At 41.9% G+C, this 26,689-nt stretch overlaps 2 protein-coding genes across 3 annotated transcripts; both read left to right on the top strand.

The window, feature by feature from the left end:
* Nucleotides 1–533: 533 nt before the first annotated feature.
* On the top strand, nucleotides 534–22,321 carry SFT2D1 (SFT2 domain containing 1). 2 transcript variants are annotated; one of them, XR_010471454.1, is made up of 9 exons: nucleotides 534–3,614; nucleotides 7,108–7,130; nucleotides 8,639–8,725; nucleotides 10,921–11,003; nucleotides 14,588–14,669; nucleotides 17,071–17,106; nucleotides 17,858–17,916; nucleotides 19,346–19,375; nucleotides 21,636–22,321. XR_010471454.1 is itself a non-coding variant. In XM_065057609.1 (8 exons), the coding sequence occupies exons 1-8, from the start codon at nucleotides 3,552–3,554 to the stop codon at nucleotides 21,673–21,675; spliced, it is 480 nt and encodes a 159-aa protein (XP_064913681.1). In that variant the 5' UTR covers nucleotides 3,362–3,551; the 3' UTR covers nucleotides 21,676–22,321. The 2 variants fall into 2 exon arrangements, 1 of the variants encoding a protein (XP_064913681.1); XM_065057609.1 differs by lacking the exon at nucleotides 7,108–7,130 and having other exon boundaries at nucleotides 3,362–3,614.
* Nucleotides 22,322–22,527: 206 nt separating this feature from the next.
* Nucleotides 22,528–25,568, top strand: PRR18 (proline rich 18). The gene has a single exon (XM_065057608.1). It carries the CDS (start codon nucleotides 24,329–24,331, stop codon nucleotides 25,145–25,147), a length of 819 nt encoding a protein of 272 aa, XP_064913680.1. The 5' UTR covers nucleotides 22,528–24,328; the 3' UTR covers nucleotides 25,148–25,568.
* The last annotated feature ends 1,121 nt before the right edge of the window (nucleotides 25,569–26,689 follow it).

The raw sequence follows: 26,689 nt of genomic DNA, 5'->3' as shown, positions 1-26,689 counted from the left end.
ATGTCCATAGAACCAACCCAATAGGAACCAGAAGGCAGAACTACTGGCTTCCTGGATAACCTGATCTTAGTGTTGTCACTGAGGTCCTGCTCCTTCAAGATCACTGCCTCTCTCTCTCACATAGCCTGACCCTGACCATGATATTGCTCTCTTCCTACTTTTTCTCCTTCTCCCTCCCTTCTCCCTTTTTTTAACAATAGGTTTCAAGTAACTATGGCAACAAGACTGAGAATTTTAATCTTATTCCTTTAGTTTGAAATGTGGGTCAAGTCTTTCACATTAAGTGAAACTATTGTACAGGAATAACCGGCTCAAACTCAGCCCTTGGTGCAAGAGAAAGCAGTGCCAATTATGGCAGCACTTGCCAGTACTTATGTGATGGCTCTATTTGGTCCACTATGTAGAAATATATAAAGGTACAAAGCAAGCTGCTTAAAATTTTGAAAGTATTTAATATTATTTAAAGCATTTAACCCATGCTTATATGTAAACATGTTAATTATTATACATGTAAAAAAAATAGTAAGTTTTGGAGCAAAAGTTAATGTAAGACCCTGTCTTATTTTTGGGGAAACAGTATTTTTACAGAATAAGGGTTTACAGGTTTCCAGCTGATAGATGTATGAGACTGAAGGGTACAGACACAGTTCTGTGTATGTTTAAACTATGCCACCAACTGCATAAATTCAGCAAGTTGGCTGAATTAATGTGTTTTTCAGGAAGACAACATTACTTAGCAGATTTTCTAGCTAGCTTCATATTTAGATGCGGATACATGCAAACTAGTGAGCTAAAGAATCAATTAAGTTTCTAAGCAGACCACACCATACCTTTCCATTGCTTAAAGTAGCAGTCCTATCATGCTTACTATACATAGGTTTTTATAAAAGTAAACAAATTATATATGAAGGCTGATCTTGCCTTATATGTAAAATAGATAATGCTGCGGTCCATCACCCTAATTCATCAGACTGAAACTTAAGTGTCTGGTCTGACCTAGTCTTCCATGCTTCCTCTACAGTCACTGGAGAGCAGAAGGCAATCTCTCCTTCACTAAAATAACTGCCTTAGATGAGAACGGCCCCCTGAAAGTGACACTCTTGCTCCACAGACTGTAGCAATCCAGAAAATTGCTCTAAATTTTAGGGGTTTTTTGGCTGCATCTCATGAAATTTAATACAATAAATGAAAACTAAAGCCTTGAAGCAGGTGGCTGTGGTGTTGAAAACCAAACAACTGTTGCTTGGAGGTAGCACAGGAGATGTGCCCCTGTTATGAAGGTCTTGGACAGATTATCAGATGGGATCTAGTGCCTGCCTGGACATTTTTGAGTCCTGGCATTGCACTGAGGGTGAGTCCAGAGGAGAATGTGCTCTCTGGCATTATGCTGGATTCCTATGCCTGGACACCACAGAAGACTTTTGTGAAGGCACAACCATTGACACCTCTCTGGCCTGCTCCTCACCACAGCCTGCCTCAGTAATTCTTGGTATTAGTATGTCAGTGTCCAATTTGAACAAAAAGGTACTGCCTTTCTATAAATACATCGGCAGGCAAGATGGGGAAAAACAGGGGTGTGAAGCTTCTTGTGTCAGTCTCAGAGCTATAGAGAGGTGACATACATCACTGGTACTACCACAAAGACTATTAGGTCTTTAAAAATATGTTCCCTGGGGATCTATGGCATGTAGCAGCTAGCAAAGGCAGAGAACACATACTCAGAGCCTGACCCATGTTAGGGACTAGGGTCCCAGCATGTGGGTTAAACGCATCTTGTGCACAGCCCCCACAGCCTCTGCATGGAGCTCCTCCCCAAACACAGCGGGTTAGGGCTGATGATGTGGCAGTGGTGTTGCACACACAAATACTCTGAAAGCCATCAGCCCTCTCCCCCCACCCCTTTTCTCATTTCTCCTCCCCTGTGTTACAGTCATGTTGTTCCCTTACACACTCCCCTCCCTGCTCAGGTCCTTGCAAGGTAAGGGCTATGCTGGCCAGCTCAGGGGGGTGATATTTTGCTGTTGTTTGACTATTTTCACACATCCATGTCTGCAGGTGTTTCTTCCATTCAGGCTCTTGGCCTTGACACAAAGCTTCCTGAGATGCTGATGGCCTCTCATCAGGCTGGAAAGGTACAGCCTGTGTCCAAGTATTTCACCCAAAAACTTACGTACAAGGCACATGGGAAACTCTTCCCAAGAGAAGTGTGTGGGAAGTGCAACAGGTGGGAGCTCTCACAGAGGGAAGGGAGGGAGAAGGTTTCTGTCCTGAAGGGCTTCACTGGGGACTCTGCTGCCCTGGCTCTTATCAAATGTTACTCACACAGCAGCAGGTTGCACAGCCCTTATCACTCATTTTCCTCTGCTGCTGCACCCCACGCTGCTGCCTGCTGTCACTCTGCAGCCAAGCAGCACGCAGGGCATGCCCACTGCCTCCTTTTCCTCCTGCAAACCACTCAACCAGAGCTGTGGTGCTTGTCTGAGGGCTGGTCACACAGCGGAGCCACATGCCAAGACAAAGGAACAGGCTGAAGAGCACATGGTGGGCAGTGTCTGAACAGACCAGAACAGAGTTATGGGGAGTGACTGTGCTTGAATAGAAAGGACGGAGGTTAGAGTGCTGCTGGGACCTAGCAGGCAAAGCAGCCATGGGGGCAGCACGATGGCCTCCACCATACCCTTTCTCCCAGGGGCAGAGGTCAACAGTCAGCACAGAGCCATACTGCAGATCTCTGTGTTAATACACGTGTTACATTTACTCATTGAAGAAAGTCTTAACGGCTAATCCCATTTCTCTCTGCCCCGCCAATTCATAGCTAGAAAACCGTCTGGCTTGCTCGCAGATGTGCAGGGTGCAACAGCACCTCTAATTCAAGGAGCAGCGAGGCTGCTTACACGGTGTTTGCAGCACACCTACCATCAGGTAGGCTGCACGGCCACACCCTCGGCCCACGGGCACCGCTCCCACGGCACAACCAGGGCTGATGCAGTGACGGCCCCGCCGCTACAGACACCCGGGGGGAGGCAGCCCCTGCCAGAGCCCCGGGCCCTTCCCTCTGCAGCGCCTGTGCGCCCCAGGCTGCGGTTCTAGCAGGGCCGTGTGTGATCACGGTGCTGCCATTCAGTACCTACACACAAGGCTTCATTTAGTCGCCAAGTCATACCGCCCACCTCACGCAAACCAGTTTCTGCCCGAATCGATACAAGCCAGTCCCCCAGCAAGAGATGGAGCTGAGGAAGACTGAAAAAGCCCTTCTTCCTCTCCACAGAGGCCTGCACAGGCACCCACCTCTCCCTCACCTGCGTGACACGGCGACACTCGACAGGGGTTCCCGGGGAAGCGGCCCGGAGCGCCCCCGCCGCTGCCACCACCGCCACGACAACCGCACCGCCCGCTGCCCAAGCGCGCAGGCGCGGGACCTCCCTCCCAGCGCCGAGCTGCCTACCGCCAGGGGGCGACGCCTGCGTGAGTACGTCACTTCCGGTTGCGCCAGCGGCCGGGCAGGGGAGTGCGGGTCAGTCCCGTCCCTTCCCCTCTGGCCCGGCCCGAGCATGGAGAAGCTGCGGCGGGTACTGAGCGGGCAGGACGACGAGGAGCAGGGGCTGACGGCGCAGGTACCTCTCCGCGGGGACCCGTTCTTGTTCTTCCCCCTGCCCGCACCCTGCGCCTGATGGCCGCCGCTAACGGGCACCGAGCTGCGGCTCCAGGGCTGGCGGCCCCTCCCACGCGGCGACAGCGGGGGCTGAGAGTCGCCGTGATGGGGCCGCTGAAGCCCCCCTGCCCCAGCGTCGCCCCGGTGTCCGCGGCATCAGGTGCCGTCGCGTTCCCGCACTCCCTGGCCTGCACACGGTGTCTGCCCGCACGCCCGGCCGCGTCAGTAACGGGGAGAGACGGGGAGGCGACGGAGAGACGAAAGTCCTTTGGTTTTACTTTCCACTAGCTGCTTCGAGATAACAGGGTCTCCTTGTCTTGTGTGTACTCTTCGTCCTTCTATGTGTACTCAGTTCCTCCTGACTTGCTCATCAATTAAATAGTATGTTTTCTTTCTATATCACTTCTATATTTCCTTATACTTCTGTATTTGTAAAACCTCTGAAAGACTTTCTCTAGATAAAGATCGTTTTGAGTTTATTGTGCTGATGTTGTTTTTTTTTTTTTGCCCCCTGTTCTGGTAGAATTCAATTTTTTTGTTTCCTCTCCATCATCTTCCTCATTGTCAGTTATGTTTCTTTACTTGATTTGAACACCATATATTCCTCAGACTTTTAGGCTAAAGCAAAGCTGTGCGTGCTTATAAAGAATCATTTATAGCATCAGCTCTCTTTTAACTGGTGTGACTGCAGGTGAGAGTGCCCCATATCATGGAGTATCTTGATCCTGTGTGCTGCAGGATGCTAGAGCATGGTGGAGGAAGCTGGAACATAGAGCAGCTTGGATCTGAGCTGCCTGCACAGCCTCAGTTATGCGTTTTGTGTGTAAAATCTTCAACTGTTTTGGGTGACCTTTTGGAACTGGGTCATGTGTTTGGTTAAAAACAATGACCTTCTCTTTGGATTAGCTGATAGTTGTGTAATAGCTGCCATATGGTTTGTGTTCATAGATGTCTCTGTATTCTGATCCTTGATTTTTGCAGAACGTTTACCACGAAGTCAGCAGCAATTCCTGTTAAGTAAAGTAGTGGTATATAGTGAGACAATTGTGTTATGAGTCAATGAAGTCTTTCTGCACTAAACTCTTCAGATGACCATCGCTTCTTGCTGCAATTAGATCAATTATCCTAAATCTTAAAAAATAATTCTAAATATAAAAATTAGCTAAAGAAATGTATTAGAAAAAGGCAGTAATGAATTGCAAATATACCAGTGTAATGATGTTGTCAGGGCAGCTTTATGCTCTTTAGTTTTATCAACACCAAAACTAATAAAAAATCAGTCCATTTGACAGATTGGCTTGTTTTCTGACTGTAGTTTCATGATAGTTGTTGATTGACAACTGCTTAAAGCATTCAACAATATTTTAGCAAGGAGGAATAGACCAGATATTTAGATTTCTTATATTTTAGTCTGAAGTGTTGATAGAAACCTCTTAGGGAAGATGTGTCTCTATAAATGTTTTTTGAAATATTGCTTAGGAACTAAATTCTGAAAGCGTACTTAACATTTCTTTGAAATTCACTTTTCTCCATCACTTGCATATTCTTAAATGTACTTTCTTAAAAGCTGTAAAAGAAGGTGATTCTGTTTTCTTTCCTTGCCCACATGGAAAACCTTTATAAGATAATTAATCTATGGAGAGAGCCTAGGTGGATGTTTAAAACCACAGTAAATATTTTTGAACAAAGGCAGTTGTGCAGATTGTCATTCATGTGATTTATTAGATGTCCATACCAATCTGTTCAGTCAAGACACTGTTGTCTGTTATTTGCATCTTGTGTATTGCAAGACCATTCCATGTATTTCAGGAAATCTGCCTTCCGGGTTCCAGTTTCCACTTGATTTCTGGATGTCTTGGTTGTTTCTTTGGTGTAATATTTTCTTGGAATACGCTGTGAATAAAAATCTTCGCTTCTTACCCAGGAGTTTGATATTAAAGCTTAGCTATAGAAAACTGAGGGTCTCTGTTGATTTCTCTTTCTTGTTTATTCTTATTGCATAGAAACAAGCTGATAAGCAGTGTAGCGAGAAGGGTATGTTTTACAGGAACTCCTTTGCTGCCGCCACTGCACAGTTCTCCATATGAATCTTCCCCCAGATGTAGAAGTTCCATGGCTGTTTTTTCAGTCTTCTAAGTGAAAGCTTCTGCTAATGCAAATATGGTAGAATGCAATGCCAGCTCTTTTTATCTGTAATCTAGGATTAGCTGTATGGCTTATGTCAGACAATAAAAAAATTCCTAATCACCCTTATGTTGTTTTCCTGCTTTTGTTGCATAAGCAGCTTAGACTTTACTATTTTTTTTCTTAGGGTTCTGGTTCATAGTCTCTGGGTGTAGGTGTAAGAAAGTAAGATACTACTTCAGGGTGTCTCACAGCCGCTCTTATAGAAATGACTGCTTTTGCAGCACATAGAGCAGAATAGGCAGGCGCTGTGTCAGGTCCTCAACTTTTACAGACATTTTAGCACAAGATGAAGTCTCTGGGTTAAGTAGTTGAACTATGTACCTGTTACTTAACTGCTGCTACAAGGTGCTTCACTACAGGGGTGAAACAGATGTCTCAGAAAGGTGACCTGTTCCATTTTTTCCATGAAACTTAAAAAGGCTTGGGTATCAGGGACTAAGAAAATGCATTATCAGATCACCAGTTTCATTATTTCAAACATGGCATTAAGTAGGTTCAGCTTGATAACATAAATTGAATGGTTGGAGGATCAGCCTTCGTTTTAATGCCATTTAATTTAGTTTTATTATTACAGTGAAGGCTTTGTTATGGTGCTCTGGCAGCCCTCATGCCATAGCTTATCTTCCTGTAGTTCATGTGAATGTATTTTTAATCTAAGATTTTAAGAATTAAATCCATAAAATGTATTAAACTAGTTTTAAAATAATATTTTAAATTTTGTGGCCTTTTTTGTTCTGAGCCTTTGTGTGGCTGACTTATTTATGGTGTTGTTATTTTTTTCCACCTACTAACTGTTAGAGATTAAATGACGATAAAGCTATTTTCAAATTTATATAAAAAATGAAATTTCTCAGTAGTTGTTTCAAGAATACCATCAGATATTAAGACTAGAAGTAGAATAGCATTAAGTGGCAGCAGTGTGCCTGATACACCTGAAGAAATTATTTGCCTTCATGCTTTTCCTGTTTTCTAGGCAATCTGAAATGCACGTGTTGGGTGTAGTAATAGTATTGGATTGGCCCATCCACACGTCACGTCTGAGCGGGGGTGGAAAGGACTTTTACTTTTTTGTGAACGTGTGATTACTTGCATGAATAGGTGTAACTAAAAGCATGATTCAAATGAGTATCTTCAGTTATGTCCTACCAGCTCTACCTGCACTTCTTACATGTATAGGCATTCAGGAATATGACTAGCAAATATGATTTCAAATACGAAACCATCTTTCAGTTACTGTTTTTTGTCTATTTTTTTAATGCGTGCATAAGGATAAAGAGTTGGACCCAACAAGGTAAGCGACATCTTTTGACCTTTGGGAAGTTCCATCTTTACTGCTGAACACAGAGGAGGAAAGAAAACTCACAGTATCATTGTATCCCAGCTCCATGTCTGCTCAGACAGTATGCAAGTGTAAAAGATTAGTTTTAGTATTCTGATGTCCCTTCTTAAGTAAATATTTAAAGCATTTAATTTGATTAAATAAGGTTAGTAATTTTTGTCTAAGTAGAAAATAGTCTAAGCTATTTTTTGTTGACGTGTTCAGACACTGATTCATCACAGCACATAAATGTGTACTTGTGTGTGGCCATTTTTTATTCAACTAGGTATGGATTCTTCATTTGTACAGATGCAAAATTTTTAGTAGTAGCTAAATTTCATTCACTTACCACTGCCTGAAAGAGAAAATTCTCAAGAGAGTAGGAGAAACATCAAACTAATAGGTTGGGGAAGCCCCAACTTGTATATTTGGTTAATTATACTTGATTGAAAATATCTGTAGAAGAGATAACAAGAGGGCAAGTTTTCTTGTGTCACCTGAACAAATAGGAAAGTTAGCTTTTTATAGTCATCTTAAGTGTTGCTTCAGCTTACTCAATAGGCCAGTTTAGAATAGAAAGTATCTTTAATTTTAGTGACCTGTAGGAAGCTGAAATATGTTGTTTTTACAGCATGGGTGGAGATGAGCTGAGCATATCTAGCAAGTCACTTCTGCTGAAAGGGGCTGTTCTTCTGCCAGCTCTGTGGCCCTGCCTTGTTCCTTGTATCAGCCCCACCACTTTGCTGACATCTTGCTGAGCTGGTTTGGCTTGTTAGTCTAACACAGAACTAAGTCATCAGAATAGGAAGAACACTTCTTCTCTACCCACTTGGTGAGTTGTATCAGCCAGCTGAGCTCATTAGTGGATCTCACAGGTTCTGGAGTCACACTGGAGAAGCAGGAAGTGAAATGATCCCTTTTGGCAAGTTAGGTGTCTGGTGAGACAAGCTGTGTTAATCTCCTACACCTTCACCCTGTAAGGAACAGTAATTGAAGTGGAATCATAAGGTTTGCGGTGGATACTTGTATTCATATGTATAATGGATTCTGTCTAGTAAAAGAAAAAGGTTGTAATATCTCTGGGAACATACAGTGCTGCACAAATAGATAAATGTTCTTCTGCAAATTGCTGGAAGGTCCATTCATTCTTCTGCTTTGGTACAACTGTGAGAATTTTCAATTATAATTGCATGGTGAAAAGGAAGTTTATGAAAGCAGAGCAGTATTACTTGAGTGCCAGGATATACCTTCGCAGCTTTTGTCTTGTTTGTTTGTTTTGGAAATATGTTTCCACATTGCTAATATAATTTCTTAAACTGGAATAATTAGTATGCAAGCAACTGTTAAGCAAAGTAAAATAGTTGGTTTTGGCTAAAAAATTATTTTGCTTGAGAAAAAGGATTTTGGTAGTAAGGAAAAAAAGTGTCCGTTGGATTGTTCAGAGCTGGGTTTGTAATATGCTTTTTTTTTCTCTTATTAAGGTCCTCGATGCCTCAACACTCAGCTTTGGTACTCGAGTCAGATGGTTTGCCATATGTTTTGTTGCTGGCATTGTGTGTTCTATTCTTGTAAGTATTTTTTTTCCCCCCTGTATTTTATTAATGTTCTACAGTAGAACCTGATTCATATTCATGCTTCATATGTAATGCTGTGTTTGGTTTATCCTGTCTCCTAAATTTTGTATCCATAAATTTAACTGGACATTACACTTAAAATTAGCATACAGTGGCTTTTATTCTGTAAATTATAATGTTGACCATCTTTCTTCCATTCACACCAGAGAGCATTTTTATTGTAGTGTAATAAAATTTCATACTAAAAGGCTTGAACACTGAAAAAATGCTATGTTTTTAATTTAGATTTGTGAGTGGTATACTACGAAAGAGCTTTTGCTGTTTTTCAGTGTGTACCCATCTGATTTTTTAGTCTCTCCCATAAAACAGAAAAAAAAGGGGGGAAGCTTGAAAGGTTTTTAAAGGCTAAGAAACCACAAGTGGAACCTGTCTCTCACAAATCGGTAGGTGATGACTATGGGAGCGTGTTGACACTTGAAAAACCTTTTGCACTCCTATTGATCTTATGGCCAGCAAATAATTTGTTCATTCTTGAACTTGAGTTGTTGGCAGGAGACTCAAGCCTGCAGTTAAAACCTGAAATCTGTTAATTGAGTGGGTCTACCAAAATCTGACACATGTAACTGGCAGTGCAAAGCAGTTCTTTATATGCATGGGAAGTCCCAGAAGCAGGTGAATCAATGTTGCAGAAGCAGCCAGACTGCTGGTGGGTTTTTTTGTTTTGTTTTGTTGGGTGGGGTTTTTTTGTTTGGTTTTCTTTTTGTGTTTGTTTGGTTTTGTTATTTTTTTCATTATGCAGTAGGATGTTGGTTCTTCACACACTTTTGATGTAAGCTAGTCAGCAGCAATTGGCTAATGTGTGTGGATGATGTTTGCAGTTTTTGTGGAGGCTGTCAGGCAGATTGACTCTTAATGCATTCTGGTAGCAGGATGGAGAAACTTGTCCTGTGTGCGTTAGTTTCTGGTTTTGCTATTATTTAAGTGACTGCTGCTGCTCTTTCATTCAACATGAAAAGTTTTTAAACCAAGGACACGCATGTAATGACAGGAAAAAGCAGCTTTAGGATCTTGGTTTCCTTGAGTTATCTTGATAGATATGAGTCAAAACTCTGCTGGTGTGTTTGTGGACCTCGTATTTTGGAGAGTTGGAGGCAGCTCCATAGCCAAGCTTTGCCACAGAAACGTGAGAGCTGGCAACTCCGCCTTCTGCTTCAGGTTAGGGAGCTTTTGCTGCAGCATTAGAGAGACACTCATAGAACCATTCAAGTTCTCCCTTACAGGTGTGTACCTGACTTTTAGATCTCATATGTCTGCAGCCTCATATATTTATTATGTTCTTGGTTGGACAATATCGCAGATGTTTTTCCTTTAGTCTTTGCAAAGCAAAGTGTCCATTGGCTTTCTGTGTAGTATGCGATTACACTCTTGCAGCTTTGAAGCTTTCCATGGTTGCTTGTACTGTGGTCTGTGCAAACTGACGCTGCAGATTCCCACTGAAATTGCAAAATTGCAATTGGGTAGAATATATTTGGGGTTTTGCCCTTTTTTTTTTTTCCTTTTAGGGCACTGTGACCACATCACAGCTTTTTTTTTTTTTTTTTTCCTCCTCCTTAAAAGGAAAAATCAAACAAACTAAAAGAACCCCCATGTTTTTCTTCTCATTTTGGCTCTGTTTCTTCCTGATTGTCACAGGCTTTGGCTTATTTTTGTGTTTAGTGGAAATAAGAGATGTCTGGAAGTAAGAGTTCTATAATATTTCTATTGGGCCTCAGTGCATATCTAGGCTGCAAGTCCAGATGGTTGACTGGAGGAGAAAGGAGGTGCTGGATACTAGTTTGGCTTTATGACATTTTTTTCCTTTTATGCCGAGGTGTATGATGTATAGTGAGGCATTATAACAAAACTGACAGTGTCATAAATAGAATATAAACAGTACAAATAAATGTTATAAACAAACATTGTCTAGTTGTAAAAACATTGTAAAATATACTATATCAATACATTATTTTGCCAGTAGGTGGCAATAGAAGTGTGCTGAATATTGACTACTACAAATCTGAGAACAATATACTGTGCTGGTATATGTTAGAATGACACTCTTCATAATTTGAAAATATATTTATAAACTATAAAATCTAAATAAATTGAATTAACTAATTACAAACATACGAATAATTTCTCTTTTATAGGGAACAGCGTTGCTATGGCTCCCAAAGGGGGTCAAACTTTTTGCAGTGTTTTACACCCTGGGAAATATTGCTGCATTAGCCAGGTATGATTTCTTAATTATTATTATTAGAAAAGTGCTCTCCTCTTCATCTGCATTTGCATTTGCTATTATTCTAGGATGGTATCTGTTTATATTGTGTATAAGCAACATAATTTTCATATTGAAATGCTAAAACTGTAGGACAAGAATTTATGCTATTAAGATTGTCATAATTAGTGAATATCAGTTATTCACTTTTTATTGCCCAATTGTAATGCCTTATGTGATGGTTTTGTAGACACATCACAAATGCTATCTGAAGTATGAATAACAAATTGCTTGCTGAATTTTGTGCTTTTTACAGCTAAGTCATTATGCCAAGTGCAGGGGTACCTCAGTTTCAGGGACAAGCTGGTAGTCTGCCCACTGTGTGTATACTTTGTTACTGGAAGGAGCTTTTTGCTTTTAACAGCAAGTTGATCCTGTCTCTAGGAAAATTGGTCGAAAGGGAAGAGGTTCAGGAAATCTTCGTTTTGACTGTGAGGCCAGGCAGAATCTAAAAATCATTCACAGTGTATATTTAAACTCTGCGTGGTTCTTTGCAGTGTTTTCCATAGCAGTTGGTTTTAAAAGATTTGCAGAGGGGACCTCCTAGGATCTAAAACTCTTATTTCACTGTTCAAAAGATATGTAAGAAACAACTTAATGTTGATAAAGTATTTTCAGTTTCTGTTTGTCGTCCTTCTCTTAGCATAGTTGAAACATGGTCATGGGACTCAGAAACCTTGAAATCTGGTGTTGACTTTGATGGACTCCATGACTTTAGTCAAGTCACTTAGCTCTTGAGTCAAAGCATTGTTAATCTGTTAAAACTCAGGAAATGTGATATTAACATTTGAGAAATGTGATGGCGTACTGCTTTTCCTCAACAAATTTGTTAGAGGGCAAAAATGTTTATACTGGAGTTGAGTCTCTCATTTGTATAACTATTTCATCTTGTACTAAAACAAGATGAAAAGTTAATACTGGAAGGGTAGGCAAAACTGAGCATTTCCCATTATCTCCCTTACCTTATTCTTTATTCCTTCTTGTTGTTTTTTGTTGGCTTTTTTTTTTTTTTTTTACCTAGTATTTTGGGTGTGTTTTCACTGCTTCAAATTAAATTAGCATTTTAGAAACTTGGTACTAATTAAGTCTAATTGTCAGTGAACTAAGACTAAAACTTTTACAGACTGATATTTCTTTTAGGAGAATGCTGAAAAACTTCAGTTTGGACTCCCAACTAAAATTAGAAGTGAAAAGAGGCCCCCTTCCCCTTCAGTAGCCCTTTTAGGTATAAACAACAGTCAACTGTGTTCTAAGAACAGTAGGAAATGATTAAAAAGTCCCAAATTGACAAGAAGACTTAAACTTTTTCAGGTTTGTTTGCAAGTTTGTATTTGAAACAAATGCAGAAACCACTCTTATTAAATAGTCCTGTCTAGCCTGTTTTTACGATGATTTTCTAGCCACAAACATGAAAACAATTACTTATTTGATTCTTCTCTGTCATAAGGACCATGAGCCAGCACTGTGCCCTTGTGGTCAGGAAGGCCAATGGCATCCTGGGGTGTATTAGAAGGGGGGTGGTTAGTAGGTCGAGAGAGGTTCTCCTTCCCCTCTACTCTGCCCTGGTGAGACCACACCTGGAATATTGTGTCCAGTTCTGGACCCCTCAGTTCAAGAAGCACAGGGAACTGCTGGAGAGAGTCCAGCACAGGGCAACAAAGATGATGAAGGAAGTGGAGCATCTCCCTTTATGAGAAAAGGCTGAGGGAGCTGGGTCTCTTTAGTTTGGAGAAGAGGAGACTGAGGGGTGACCTCATTAATGTTTACAAATATATAAAGGGTGAGTGCCATGAGGATGGAGCCAGGCTCTTCTCGGTGACAACCAATGGTAGGACAAGGGTAATGGGTACAAACTGGAACACAAGAGGTTCCACTTAAATTTGAGAAGAAACTTCTTCTCAGTGAGGGTGCCAGAGCACTGGAACAGGCTGCCCAGGGGGGTTGTGAAGTCTCCTACTCTGGAGACATTTAAAACCCACCTGGGCACATTCCTGTGTAACCTCATCTAGGTGCTCCTGCTCCAGCAGGGGGATTGGACTAGATGATCTTTTGAGGTCCCTTCCAGTTCCTCACATCCCGTGATTCTACAGAATGTGTTGTATATAAGAAAAATCCTGTCTAAGTGAAGGAACTCTAGATTTTTTTTTTGGCCTTTCTGTTTACTATGGGTTCTCTCACATCTCTAGAGAATGTCTGTCCTTCAGTGCTAATCAGACTAGCATCAATGTATTTTGCTTTCTATATTTTTTTGCTTATTTTATGTGGCCTGAACCACCCTCATTTTTACAACCATATTTTCATCATCCATATCCTTCCACTAGCTAACTAATTTTTTATTCTAGTTCTTCAGGTTTGGGTTTGTTGGTTTTTTTTTTTTGTATTAATCTAATTTTTATGGCCCAGCAGCCAAGATTTAAAAATACAGGGAAAAAAATGTTAGTTTGGATTACAACGAATTTAACACTTTTTTTTTCTACTAATTTGAGAAAACATTTCCTCTCCATTTAGTATTGACTTCTGAGGTCTGTGCGTGCAACTTAAAGGAGAAAAAATATGTGGAGACAAGGGGTATATATAAACAAAGTTCCAAGTAGGAACATCTGGATCTGGGAGATCATGGGTTTAGTTTATTGTTTGGGATGTGGGTTCCCCTTTTTCTTCTATCTTAGAAGATGCGTGCTTCACCAGGCCTGTGACTGATTTCAGGAGGGAGCCAAACTCTTCGCTGCTACTGATTGTTTCATTTTATAGAAATAAATATTAACTAGAAAATTAGTTTATCTAGGTTTTTCCTGCTCTGTAGTAAAGCATTCAGACCAACTCAAGGTCACAGGCATTCTCACTCTCTCAATAAATGTTTTCTACAAAGCAGAATGGTTTCAGTGACAGGGAAAGAAGAGACTTATCTCAGAATATTTGAAGCCAGATAACCACTCCTACAATTGTGAATTCTTGGTTCACATCACATTTCTTTGCATGAACAGGCAGAGCATAGCATTGCCGATGGTTTTCATTTTCGTCAAGTTAACTACAAAGTAGAAGGGAGCAGGAGAATTTAACACAAACTACTGAGCATTTTCCTTCTTTGTTTGCTTGCTGAGTTTGGGCAAAGAGTTAGAGCTTCCCTGTAACCTTGGTTGTAGCTACTGACACACTGCCTGGGTAAGAAGTTTGTTGTTAATCAGAAATTTTCTACAGAAGTTTGGTCTTTATATTCTTTGCATTCTTTTGGCAAGTCTTGGAACAGCCTCAACATGAAATTCACAAGATTTCAACTTGACAACACTGTGCTGTAAGTGGTAATGGTTTGGAAGGAAATTCATGACCAAGGGTGACTCAATACATAAGCTGTTTCCAAGACTAAATTAATTGAATATTTCACCTTTCATTCTAGTGAGTCTTTGTTGCTAAACACTGAAATGCCTTTTTTAAAAGCCTTTGTACTCATCTGTTGGGAAAACTGGTTAATTACCTATTGTCTTTTACAAATATTTATTTAAAAGTGATTTACCATTTGTTTTGTTTTTCCCTTCTATTAGTACATGTTTCCTGATGGGGCCAGTGAAGCAATTGAAAACAATGTTTGAGCCAAAAAGATTAATAGCTACAGTTGTGATGTTGGTAAATATACTACCTTTACTTCCTTTTGCTAAAAAGTTTAACCTCAAAGCTAAATCTGAGGCTTTACTAAAGAGAGGTTATTTCTCAGTTCACCATTTCTTTTTACTGAGGAGTGATAGTCAAGCTGATTAGCTTTGTGTATCAAAGATTATCTAACTCCTTTCTGTGAGCCTGTGTTTTTGTTGGTGATGTTTTTTTAAATTAAACATTTGGAGTAAAATGTTATTCACTAGATATTTCTTAGTAAACGCTAATACTAGGTTGATTATTTTTAACTTGTATTCTAAAACAATTTCTTCAAGAACAAGGCTAAAGATACTTTCCAGCTGCCATGAAAAGTCAGTGGTCACCAAGTCTGGCTTGACAGTTTGTTGGCTGCAGCTCTGTTTGTATTAGCTTAGTGGTTCAGCACGTCCAAAGCAATGAAGAAAATTGATTTCTGTCCCCAAAATCCAGGAAGCCTCATATTCAGCGTCACTCTCCTCCACTGTGAGGATTTTGGCTCTCTTACTTCCATGACCACCATTTCTTCTTCCAGAAGGATGGAAAAAACCAGCCCTGTCCCCAAACTCAGAATTCCTGTCCCAAAACTCCATATTAGGTGGATAAGCACAAGATTGTGCCCTTGCTGCTTCTCTGTTTTGTACTGAATTTCTCTCTTGTTCTTCCTAATTTGTTTCAACTTTTATTTTTGAGATGTAGTTGACTTCCTATTCTCACTGTCATGTAGCTTTCTAGTTGATTACAGATGATGTGGATAAGAAACCCTTCATGAATTATTTTTGGGTGGTTGTCATATGGGTTGTATATTCTTTCTCCCACACACCCACATTAATAAATAAATAAATAAAATATAGTTATAATCTCATCTGAGAAGTTCATGTTTGCTCACATCTTTCAGAGAAGTGACTTGATCCTTTCTTGGACTCCAGGCTTTGTTAAAGAAATTATTTTTTCCCATATCTTACAAATCATACCAAGTTATAGATCCTAGGGAAGTTATGTTTCATAGGTCTGCAGTAAAAACATCCAAGAATATATCCATGTTTTTAAGAGTCTGTATTTGCTGAGAATGATTTCTCCAACACATTATAGCTGGTGGGCTTTTTCTGGTCAAGCTTAGAGCCGAAGCCAGACACTGAAACAGCCAGCAGAAAAATTATTGGCTCTGTTATCCTATCATCCACTGTGCTCAGACATGGTGACAAAGAAAATAAATTGCTTTGAAGGCTGTGGACACAAGACCCATCAGGGAAATGGAAGGAAAACAGAGAGTGGAAAAAATACTATGAACATACCTACCTGTGCAGAGAAACTATCAACCAGGTTAGGAAAAGACAGAACAAAAGGTTTTGTCTAACAGAGAACAGGAACATGGGCTGAGAGTGAGGGCTGCTAGGAGGGAAAATGTCAGTAATATGGAGAAGAGCTGGAAAACTTCTGAAGTTTAGAAAACTTATGATGAATTTGACTGTTTTCTTCCTCATTCTAACACAAAGCTAGAATTGTAGGCAACTCTGGAGTCACAAATATGTTTGGAAAATTTTAAGAGAGTCTGTTATTTTTGTTTCCTTCAGTGAAACGCCAACAAAATTTTTCCAGTGAAACTTAAATTAGAATTTTGTTCTGTTTTCTAGTATGTGTAATGACAAATGGAGGGAGCCAGACAAGATGCAGTGGAGAAGTTCAGTGAGGGTTTTGCTTGTACAAATGGTGTGATTAATTTGGCATAGTAAACCATATAATTGTAATGTTCCATCAAAGGTGTGTAAGTAGTTTGAATAAACCTTCATGTGAGCTTTTCCACTGTGTATGAGGCTGCTGCTCCCCACTGGGCTCTTAATTACTGTCAGAAGATGAGGAAACACTGACAGAAGCAGCAGAGCCTGTGTTTGCCAAATACCGTAATTATGAGCGAGTGTTTTTAATAATGGGTTGTTAATAGTGATGCACATACCGTCCTTGTCAGATATTGATGTTATGAGTACTAGATCCAAAATGATACTATGTACTGAAATAACAGAATAGCAGTTCCCAGACTGCTTGGTTACCTTCAAGCAAGCTTTGTCACCTAAGCCCACCTCTTAACAGACCTAGGACATAAGGCTACACAGACTTGGTTAAACTCCTAGTTCCTCAAGTCAGTTTCTGCCTCCTCTTCTAAGACTTGTCCCAGCCCTTCTGGCCCTCGAGCACATCATGCTGTGCTTTGGAAATATACCACTTTACATAAAGTTCAGTATATAGTCACTTGTGTGACAGCCTTTGGCTCTGCTTATTTCATGACTCAATTCCGAAAATGCTGGTTGCCCATTGAAAACATTAAAACAGTTACTGTTTTTTCTTTATTGTGAATTTGAGTATTCATTCTTTTTTTCTTTCTCCTTTTATCTCCCACCAGCTTTGCCTAATACTGACTCTGTGTGCTGTATTCTGGGTAAGTGAGAATACTTTGTTCCTCTGTAGTTTGGTTAGTTTATTAATTGTATTACGGCTTTAACATACAGTTCAGTTGTAGAGGAAAGATGAGCTTGTCTGTGTCATGTTTGTGTTTGCAACTGCAGTTGAGCTTAGGTGGAGGGGTTAGCCTGCTGGCTACAAAGTGAATGCAGCATTGCACCTGCATGTCATGTAGATGAGAATACAAAATCTATAGCATCAGGTTCAGCCAGCAGACCTCTGGACTGAGAACTAAGAAAAGCAATTTAAAATATACTTTCATCTTAGTAACATGTACTTATGTCAGAGAATATGCAGTCATATTTAGAAACCATGGATACAAGAATATTAAACTGATAAAGATGAAGGGGGAGAGAGAACAGCTACCCTCAGACATCTTGATTTAAAAACTAGCTGTAGTTATGTTCCATAGAAGTAATATGTAGTTGAAGTGAACTTCCATATTTGCAGCAGTACAGTATCATGAACAAAAGGGAAGGTGTTAGCAGTGGTGCAGTTAACTGTTTTCAAAGCTAAAGAAGGTTTTCATAGCATGATGCTAATGGAGTGATGGATAAAGTGAATGGAAAGCTGTTAGAGTGGAAAGGAGTAGCAAATTAACTGATGATGCCTTAATTTCCTTGTCTTAACTTAATTAAATTTGTGGCTGAATAGGCTGTTGAAATAGTTTACAGTATAGGCTGGTGGAAAATGAACTAACTTGCATTATTTGTATTATTTTTACTTAGTGGAACAAAAAAGGCTTGGCGGTGTTATTCTGCATATTGCAGTTCTTGGCAATGACCTGGTAAGATTCTTAAAATTCATTTTAACTTCTTCCCTGTGTCCCTACACCCGCGTGATTATATTATAAGCCTATATATAAATGCTTCGGATGGCATAACTGTGTGCAAATGCTAGCCTCAATCTGTTTTTCTAAGCTAGGTTGTATAACTTCAGTGAAATCTGTATGCAGTCATCTTGCAAAAGCGATCATTTTAACTATATTCTGCAATGTGTGAACTTATTTGAGGCATTATGAGAGGGATATATATGCAAAAAAAAAATCTCATGCCTTTTCTCTGTTATGAAAGTAACTGTATACTAATATGCTCTACATTTGATTACTGTCTCTTTTTTGAGTTCTAACTAAATTTTGATTTTTGAAGTGGAAGAAACTAAATAACATTTTCATAGGATGCACGCTGCCCCAAGAATATTCAGCAGCACTGGCGGAAGAGTGGGTGGATGTGAGAGGGTAAATTTAGTGCAGCAGGTACAGTGCTGACCATCCGGATGTGCTCAAGGTCTGGGCTTGAGAATGTGTGAGCACAGCTGGGTGAGTTGCTTGTAAGTCTGGCAGAAGTTTCGGAAGTTACAGCTTTCTCCATGGAGATACAACAGAACATACTTGGTCTCCTTGTCCCAGATGAATTACTTGGTACTAACTCTTAGGTGATCCAAGTTGGCTACAGTTCTTGTTTGAACTTGCCTTGAATACACAGTGTCTATGCTGAACTTGGATCTGAGGACAAATAAGCATTTGTTCAGGACAGGGGCTGTTGGGCATCATGCTGGGTCCAGGTAAATGCTTGATACCAGGTAGAGGGAAGACCACTGACTCAAAATGTGTTCCATGTGTCCGCAGCAGACAGCGTCACTTCTGTTCAGTGTCCTAGAGCTTCATCAGGCTGGGCATGAGAACAAAACAGCCTGGAGGCTTGTGAAAAGCAAGTTTCAGAGGATAATAGAATTATCAGCTGTTTGAGCGTCACAATTGTTGTGTATAGTACAGCATATATCTGTACTTAGGGTTACATAAATAATACAATTAGATGTATATTTGCATAGTAATGTATATTGTCTTATAAACTGGTAAAAGTTGTCTCTCTCATCTTGAAGAACAGTTAGTTTTCCCAGAAGTCTTCATTCAATTTGAATTTGTTGATAGCAGATCTGTTTTTTAAGTTTATGTGCAATAGAAGTTAAAAACTATATTTAACAACAACAAAAAAAAAACCAGTAAATATAAAGTAAACCAGGAAATCTTTAGCAGTATGTTTAGTTATTATCCAAGAGTGTTGTCTTCTCTCAGGTAAGCATTCAATTGAATAGGTAATCTTATTAAAGTTTTGTTACAGCGGATTGCTTTTATTACTGCTGGAGTGTAGTGAAATAATTGGGTTCTAGGAGAAACATGAACACTGTCAAATAGACTTTTTTCCTCTCTTTTTCAGGTATAGTCTGTCATATATTCCTTTTGCAAGGTGAGTCTGCATAACTACTTCCATCTTAACAAAAATCAGTTATCTTTATGCTAGTCAGGGGGAGAAGTCCTTAAATTCACTATCTGAAAAAACATAACCTCCCTTTTAATTTTTAGAAAATTATATAGCTGAATTCAAAGAAATGCTTAATATTAAGCTTTAAATACATGTAAAGTGCATAGTAATTCTGTTTGTTAAATCTCATTCTAATTTTAATTGCTGAAAATAAATTGAGTTTTTGTTGAAGTTCTCCAGTGATTTAAAAATGCATTGATGCAATAGTGACTTTGCCAGTACTTATATTAAAGATAACTTACAGATCTGAGGTTTTAGTTAAAAGCAAACAAACGAAAGCATAGTTTCAGCTGCTAAATCTACTTCTGAATTCCTCTGTCACTTTTAGGCAATGCTTCATGTTAATTTTCATTTTGGCAAGCTTCTGTCTTCCTTTTCACTCTTTTGTGCACAAAAATGGAACAAAAGCTGGCCAAATACATAGTGAAACCCCATGCAAGTAAACAAACTGAAGAATCTTTTTTGTTTTTTTTCTATAATGTTTCACCTAAAATGCAGTTTGGTCTTTCAGCCCTGTATTTATTTGTATAGTTTTTAAATAAAGTTCTTCCATGTCTGTATATTACTTAATGAGGATTCTCTGTAGTGGAAGAGAGGGGAGGGGGGAGAGAAGAACATGAGGTATTGTCTATCCCTTTCATCTCATAGCTTCCTGGAATGTTTCTGTAACTTTGCCAAAAACTCTGTACTATGGATTTTTTTTAAGCTTCAGATTTGATCTAGGGAGAATTAAGCCATATTATGTTTTTTTTGTTGTTTTTTTTTTTTTTTTTTTAATATAATAGTTGATAATTGCAATGGATTAAATACTTTAACTGAACTCAGGCTTCAAATGATCATCTGACTATTTCTGACATCTCAAGCTAACCAGTCAAAAGTAGTGTTCTGAATTCTTGTAGTTCCTGTGGCCTCGTGACAGTTTCAGTCAGGTCACTTTTTATGTTCTGCTCTGCAGAGAAAACAAGTTGAGCTGCTGGTCACTGGTCTTTTCTTCCCTACCAACAGTACTTTAAGTTCTGGTCAGAAAAACATCAGGTTACATGCATCACTTCATTTCTTTGTTTTTATTTGTCTGTGAGATTTTATGAGCCAAGGAACTGAATTTTACACAGGCTGCTTTTAGTAGTACAGTGATTTCTTCAGGGATTATTTGGTAATTTGCTTATGTGGAATGCTATCATAAATTTTTTTACATAAGCTGCCTTTCTTATGGAAACAGTGGAAACCATGTTAAGTGCCAGGGAACAGTACTATGTAATTTGTTTAAAGTACACATTTATCTTTATTTCAACAAAAATGTCATTACTTGATTTAACTCTGTTAATGGTTTACTCTTGAAAACAATTCACTCATTTGTGTTTTCTGTTTTATTGGGTTTGGGGTTGTTTTTTTTGTTTGTGGGTTTTTTCGTTTGTTTTGAGGTTTTGTTTGTTTGTTTTTTATTAATTGTGGCTCTCCTGCTGGCATAAAAAAAAAAAGGCATGCATGATAGTCTTTTTCTTCATTTTTCCAATTGGCTAACAACAAACTCCACTCCTTAACAAGTTGTTACATTTTTGAGAAAATGAAAAATAAAGGAAACTAAAGTGAGTGATGTAAGTAGAATAGTCAGTAAACTGTTTTATTGTAGGTTAAAGAAAAAGACCCCTTCAGATCTTTCAGACCTTAAGGCTGATCCAGCTCCTCATCCTGTGCTGTAAGCACAGGCACTTCAAAGCCTTCAGCCTGGGCTTTTTTTCCCTGCACCGTGATGGTCTAACTCCAGCACAGCCTGGGCACCGAGCACCTCGTGTGCTGCTGACTGCCTGGACCGAGCATCCTCAGCGCTGCCCTTGCTGGCCAGCCTCACTGAAACGAGGCTGTGACCTTTGCTGAGCCACCGAGTGTGCTGCGGAACCATTTTTAACGCTGTCTCCGCATTTTAGCATCTGTTAGAGTGTAAACAGTGAGGAAGACTTTGGCAATATGGGCAGAGCTGAGCTGAGCTTCAGAGTGGGCTTGAGCCTTTGCTTTTGCTGCTGCTGTAGATGTACTCAATGATCGTTGTTAAGGTCCTGCATTTGATAAACTATTGATTTTTGTCTTTATGTAATATTTCTGCTTTTAAATATGTAATGATTGGTATGTATGTGAAGAAAATAACAAATATCTTAACTGACTCTTTTTTTTTTTTTTCTTTTTAAAGGGATGCTGTGATTAAATGCTTCTCGGCCTGTTTAGGGTAAATTAAAACCAGGAACCACTGTATGCTTTAAAAGCCAACTTCTATTCCTCTGTGAATTTTGCTTGGAAAACTATACTTTTTCACTCCTGAAATACCCAGTATCAATTTAGTGGTTTGCTTGCCTTTTGCATTTGGGGGACTAAGTAATTTTTACTTGAAACCGTTTTTAAATAAATTGGGTGAACTGTTTGTGTTTACCCTGGAACTTTTAGGATTTTTTAACCAAAAAAAAAAGTGCATTTAAATACTTTGAGCAGAGTGGTCTTGAAACTACTTTGCATCCAGTGACACAAGTTATTCCCCAGTGGAGGCAGACCACTAAGATCTGGGTAGTATGCATAAAGATTTCATTTACAGTTCTGTCTAAAACTTGCAATATGCTGTTTATGTTTGTATATGATTCATTGTATGCATTTCCAAAGACAGAGTTTTATAAACATTGTAAAGATTTGGTAAGTTATAATTAACTGCTCCTTTGAAATGTGTATACGTGCCTTACAGAGAAGCTTAATGAGAATATGTGAAAGGTCTGTTTAAAATTTGTTGGATTGTACTAAAAAGCTATATTTTAAATGATTTTTTACATAAATACTTTTTACTAAACGAACTAAATGAGATTTGTGAAATAAACTAGATTTAAAGGTGCCTAAGCTATTTTTATTTAGCAGTCTGTTATAGAGGGATGAAAATTTTAGCATTACACTTGAATAAATATGAAAATATATTAAAAAGAGGGATATGCATATGACTATATCAAAATTAGGTTCTTAGATTTGCAGAAGTCACTTTAAAGCTTCTTTGTGTTTGTATTTAGACAAGCTGTTCATTCTAAATTAAACTCTTAACAGATAGAAGTGAAATAATCTAATACTTTACTGAGCTTCAATAAGATGTTCTCATTTTTATTTGTTTTGATGCTAAGACCTATCTAGTTATGTGGGAGCAAAGTTAAATCCTTAATGTTTGGTGGCTGATAGCATGTTACAGGAAGTTCTCTTTAAGCACAGGATCAATGTGCTCGATTACTTGCATTCTAAACCCCAGATCTTTCTGATTTTGTTTTTTCCCCACTAATCCACAAATAGAAGGAATGGATTTGAAAAGATGTGAGGTGCAGCATCAGGAAGGGGAAGAACCCCAGTCTTTTGGTGTTCAGGGTTCAGGCTAAAGAGACAAACCGCAGTACATTCCTGTTAAATCATAGCGTATGTTGCACAAAAAGCAGCATCTTTGGGGAACCTGTGTAAAGGTTGAGTGCACCATTTTGCAGCTAAACCCCCAACCAAGCCACACATTTTAACGGATTAGTAACAAACTGCTAGTGAGCATCCTTCACTGCGGCAGGCTCCTGGGTTGTTAGTGCTGCACGGTGCAGTGACTGCCTCTCCTGCTCTGCCCACCACAGCCCCAGGGGCTGGGGGGACCCAGGAGTGAACTTTTAGTTCCTCTTAGTTTTCAGATTGCACTGAAAATGAACTAGTATGTGTGTAGATGGTGCTGGGTGTCATCCTGGAAATTACTGTCTCTGCCCCTTCCCCAGTTGCTCCTACTGACCATAATGGGCACTGGAAAGATCCCATCCCCCTAGTTGGTTGTTCAGAACTGGGCAGTTGTTTGCTCCAGAGCTGGTTTTGCCCAACCACCAGTTCTGGTACATCATTGCCATCACTGTAATCTTCAATTAGAATAGTATTAATCATTTGGATTTTCTTTATGTGCTGCAGTAAATAAGAACTCTCATCAGTTAAAACTTAGGTATTAGATCACCAGAACAAAAATGGGTTGAAGCACTTAAGTCTGAAAGTTCCGTGTACTGGTATGCTTTTATATGCACTTGGGTCTGTTATAAAACATCGTGTGCTTTCTTGTTTTCTCTCCTGAACATTAGAGGATTCCCTTACTTTATCTGCACACACAGTGCACACACTGTGTTCTTTTGTCAGCATCTTTTGCTCCTTCAGATCCTGTCTTTGCTGTTTATTAATATTCCAAAAGTTCACAGTCAATGCATCCTCATTGTATGATATACTTTTATGGCAGTGTGAAACCATAGATGTGAATATCTCAGTAGGAACTGAGGCTGGGAAGAAGGATCTCTGGACGGTGCTGTTTGTTACCAAGCCTCTTGACCTCAAGCAGCTTGTGTATTTTGGAGTTTCACATTAGGTGAAGTCTGCTAGGTCTTGGCTGCCTGCCCTTACTCATGGTAACTCAACCAGTCTAGGAGCTCAAAATATCATTGAGGTTTGAAGGCGGCAAGGGGGTGCTAGTTTAACGTGACATTAAACGCCCGCCTTTTCACACTCAGGCGGCTGAGGACTGGGGGAGGAATTCAGAGCCTTCCTGCCCGCGGGGACATGGGCCCCGCCGAGCGTTTCCTTCAGCTCTGCTGGGGGCCGGGCCGGAGACACGCGGGGAAAGGCGCCGGCGTACACGACCAGCGCGGCTTGTCCGGGAAGGGCGAGTAGCACCGGGCAGGCCCCCGTCCCCGCCCGCACGCCCACCCCGCGCCGGCGAAAGGGTGTTGCCGGGGCGGGCGAAGGGCGGGATAGGGGGGCGGGTTATCGAGGGGGAAAAGCAGCGACTGTTGGTGCAGACGAAGCCCATACTCCGTGCTGCGGCCGGCGGGTGGGGGTACCGGTTCGTGTCTCGCCATGGGGCTGCAGCCCCGGCGCGCAGCGGGGCCCTGTCCGCCCGCGGGGAGATGCGCCGCCCTGCCCGGAGCGCGCACCACGGCTGCCTGGGCCCGCAACGAGGAGACAGACGGGGCTCCCGGCCGCACCGCGTCCCTGCCGCCCATCCTCCCGGCCCCCGTCGCCGCTGCTTCTCCCGTCGCCGCCCGGGTGCAGCCCAAGAAGCCGCTGGCGGTCCCCAAGAAGCCAGCGCCTCGGCCCACGGAGGATAAAACGACGAGGAAGGCGCGGGGGGCACCCCCGGAGCGGGCGGGTCCCCTCTCCAGCTCCTGGCCCTGCTCCTCCCTGCAGCGGCAGCCGCCGCGGAGGCCGCCGGCAGAGCGGGGGTCGCGGCCCCAACCCGCCCCTCTGCAGCCGCGGGGGCGCCCGGAGGCGCCGGCGGCGGGCAGCCGCCCGTGCGAAAACCTCAGCGGGGCGGCGGGGCAGACGGCGCTGCGCCTCTCGCTGAGCCTGCCGCCGGAGGCCGTCCGGCTGCTGCAGCGCCGCAGCCTGGAGCGGCAGCGGGGGCAGCCCGCCCCCTCCCCCGGCGGCAGAGCGACCCCGGCGCGGCGCGGTGCTCGGGCGGGCGCCGGCGACTTGCGCGCCCTGCTGAAGATTTCGTTGCTCAACGACAGGCACCGCTACGACGACGAGGAGTACGAGGAGGAGGAGACGGCGGTGGCTGCGGTGGACGAGGGGCTGGTGCGGAAGTGCACCGAGTGGCTGCGCGGCGTGGAGAGCGCTGCCGGGCGGGACGGCCCCGACAGGCTGGAGACGCTGCCGCACCTGGGCGCCCTCTGAGACCCGCCGCGGGCTCCGGGGAGCGGCACGGCTGCCGCCGCCTAAACGGGCGGTGGGGTCCGGGGAGGAGGCGGTGGCGGCGCTATCCGTTATCCGTAGCCGTTGTGTCCTTTGTGGTGTTGTCCGCGTCGGGAAGACTCGGCGGGTGACGGTGAGGGCTGGGCGCGGGGCCCACGGCCCGGAGCCGATGCCCGGAGTAGCGCCGCCGTTGGGGCGAGGGACAAAGGAGCGGCGGCCTCCGCCCGCCAGTGCCCGGGTGCTGGGAGCGATAGTGGCCAGCTGTGGGCGCCCTCCCTCGCCCCCCGTTTTCTTTTTTTTAAGATTTCTGACTACTTTGTAAGGTATGCGTAATGATTTTGTATATTTGTATATAAAAGCTCATTTTTATTTATTTGAATAAATGGCCCATTTTTTTTTGTGATGCAGTAGCCTTAGTGCCTTAGCTTCGCGTTGGGCTGTCTGTGACTGCTAGAGTGTGCATTGTTATCTAGGTGGCCTCAAGCCAAGGATGGCGGGCAGTTAACAGTACGGAGAGTGGGTGCAGTGCAAATATTTGCTTGTTTAGGATGGTTGGTCATACAGTCACCGACAACTCGCCTCCAAACAAAACCCTAAACTGGTGAAGCCGGAGGATGCCTCTTCAAAGAAGGGTAGTGCCGGAAATTCAGCGAGACGAACAACCCTGTGCGGCGGCAGAAAGCGAGACAACCAGCGGAGGGGGCGAGCTCCTCCCGGCCGGGCCCTGGCGGGGGGACCCCCAGAGAACGGGAGGAATGTGCGCGGCAGCAGCGCGAGCAGGGACTGCTCCGCTCTCCTGCGCCCGGGGCCGCGTCTGCGCCTGTAAACGAGAGGGAGGGTGGGTGTGTGCGTCGACTGCGTGATTTCAGCCGCCTCCCAGGCACATCCCGCCTTAGGAGGTGGAAGAGGGAGCGGGAAGCGCAGAGGCAGAATCCTTTGTCAGCGTCCACCGGCGGGTCCCCAGCCTCCCACCCCCGGGACGTGCGGAGCTCCCCCGCTCCCCCCTTTCCGTGGCGGATGGTCGTCAGAGCTGTGTGTGCTGGGACTGGCCAAGTGTATAAAAATTACTGGAAAGCAAAAGGCTTAACAGGCTCACAGCTGTTGTCTCGGCCACCTACTGCCACTCTCGTGTTGTTGTTATCCAATCTCCCACAACAAAAGACCTAAATATTTATTATGGTGTGGCAAACGTTCAGCAAATGAGTGTTTGAGCATGTAGGAAAATTTAAAGTTGAACTTGACAGAGTAAAACACAGGTTAGTGCCACAAGTTGGGAATTTCACATTTTATGTAAATGTCAGTTGTTTACACAAAGTGATGTCTGTGTTGACTGTTGCATTAAATTACAGGATAGAAACCTTTCTGTAGATCATAATGTAGTGATGTGCAATGTTTTGTACATTTGCTCCAAGCTTGTTCAAATATTTTTTTCAATTTTTTTTCCCTGAAACTTCAGGAATGACATGATATGCATGGAGAAAATATTTATTTATTAAATGCATTGATGCAACCATTGAAAAAATA

The sequence above is a fragment of the Columba livia genome, chromosome 3 (genome assembly GCF_036013475.1).
Source record: "Columba livia isolate bColLiv1 breed racing homer chromosome 3, bColLiv1.pat.W.v2, whole genome shotgun sequence".
In the NCBI taxonomy this organism is placed as follows: domain Eukaryota; kingdom Metazoa; phylum Chordata; class Aves; order Columbiformes; family Columbidae; genus Columba; species Columba livia.
Note: the sequence above shows the minus strand (reverse complement) of the source record. Positions and strands in the feature narration are given on the sequence as shown.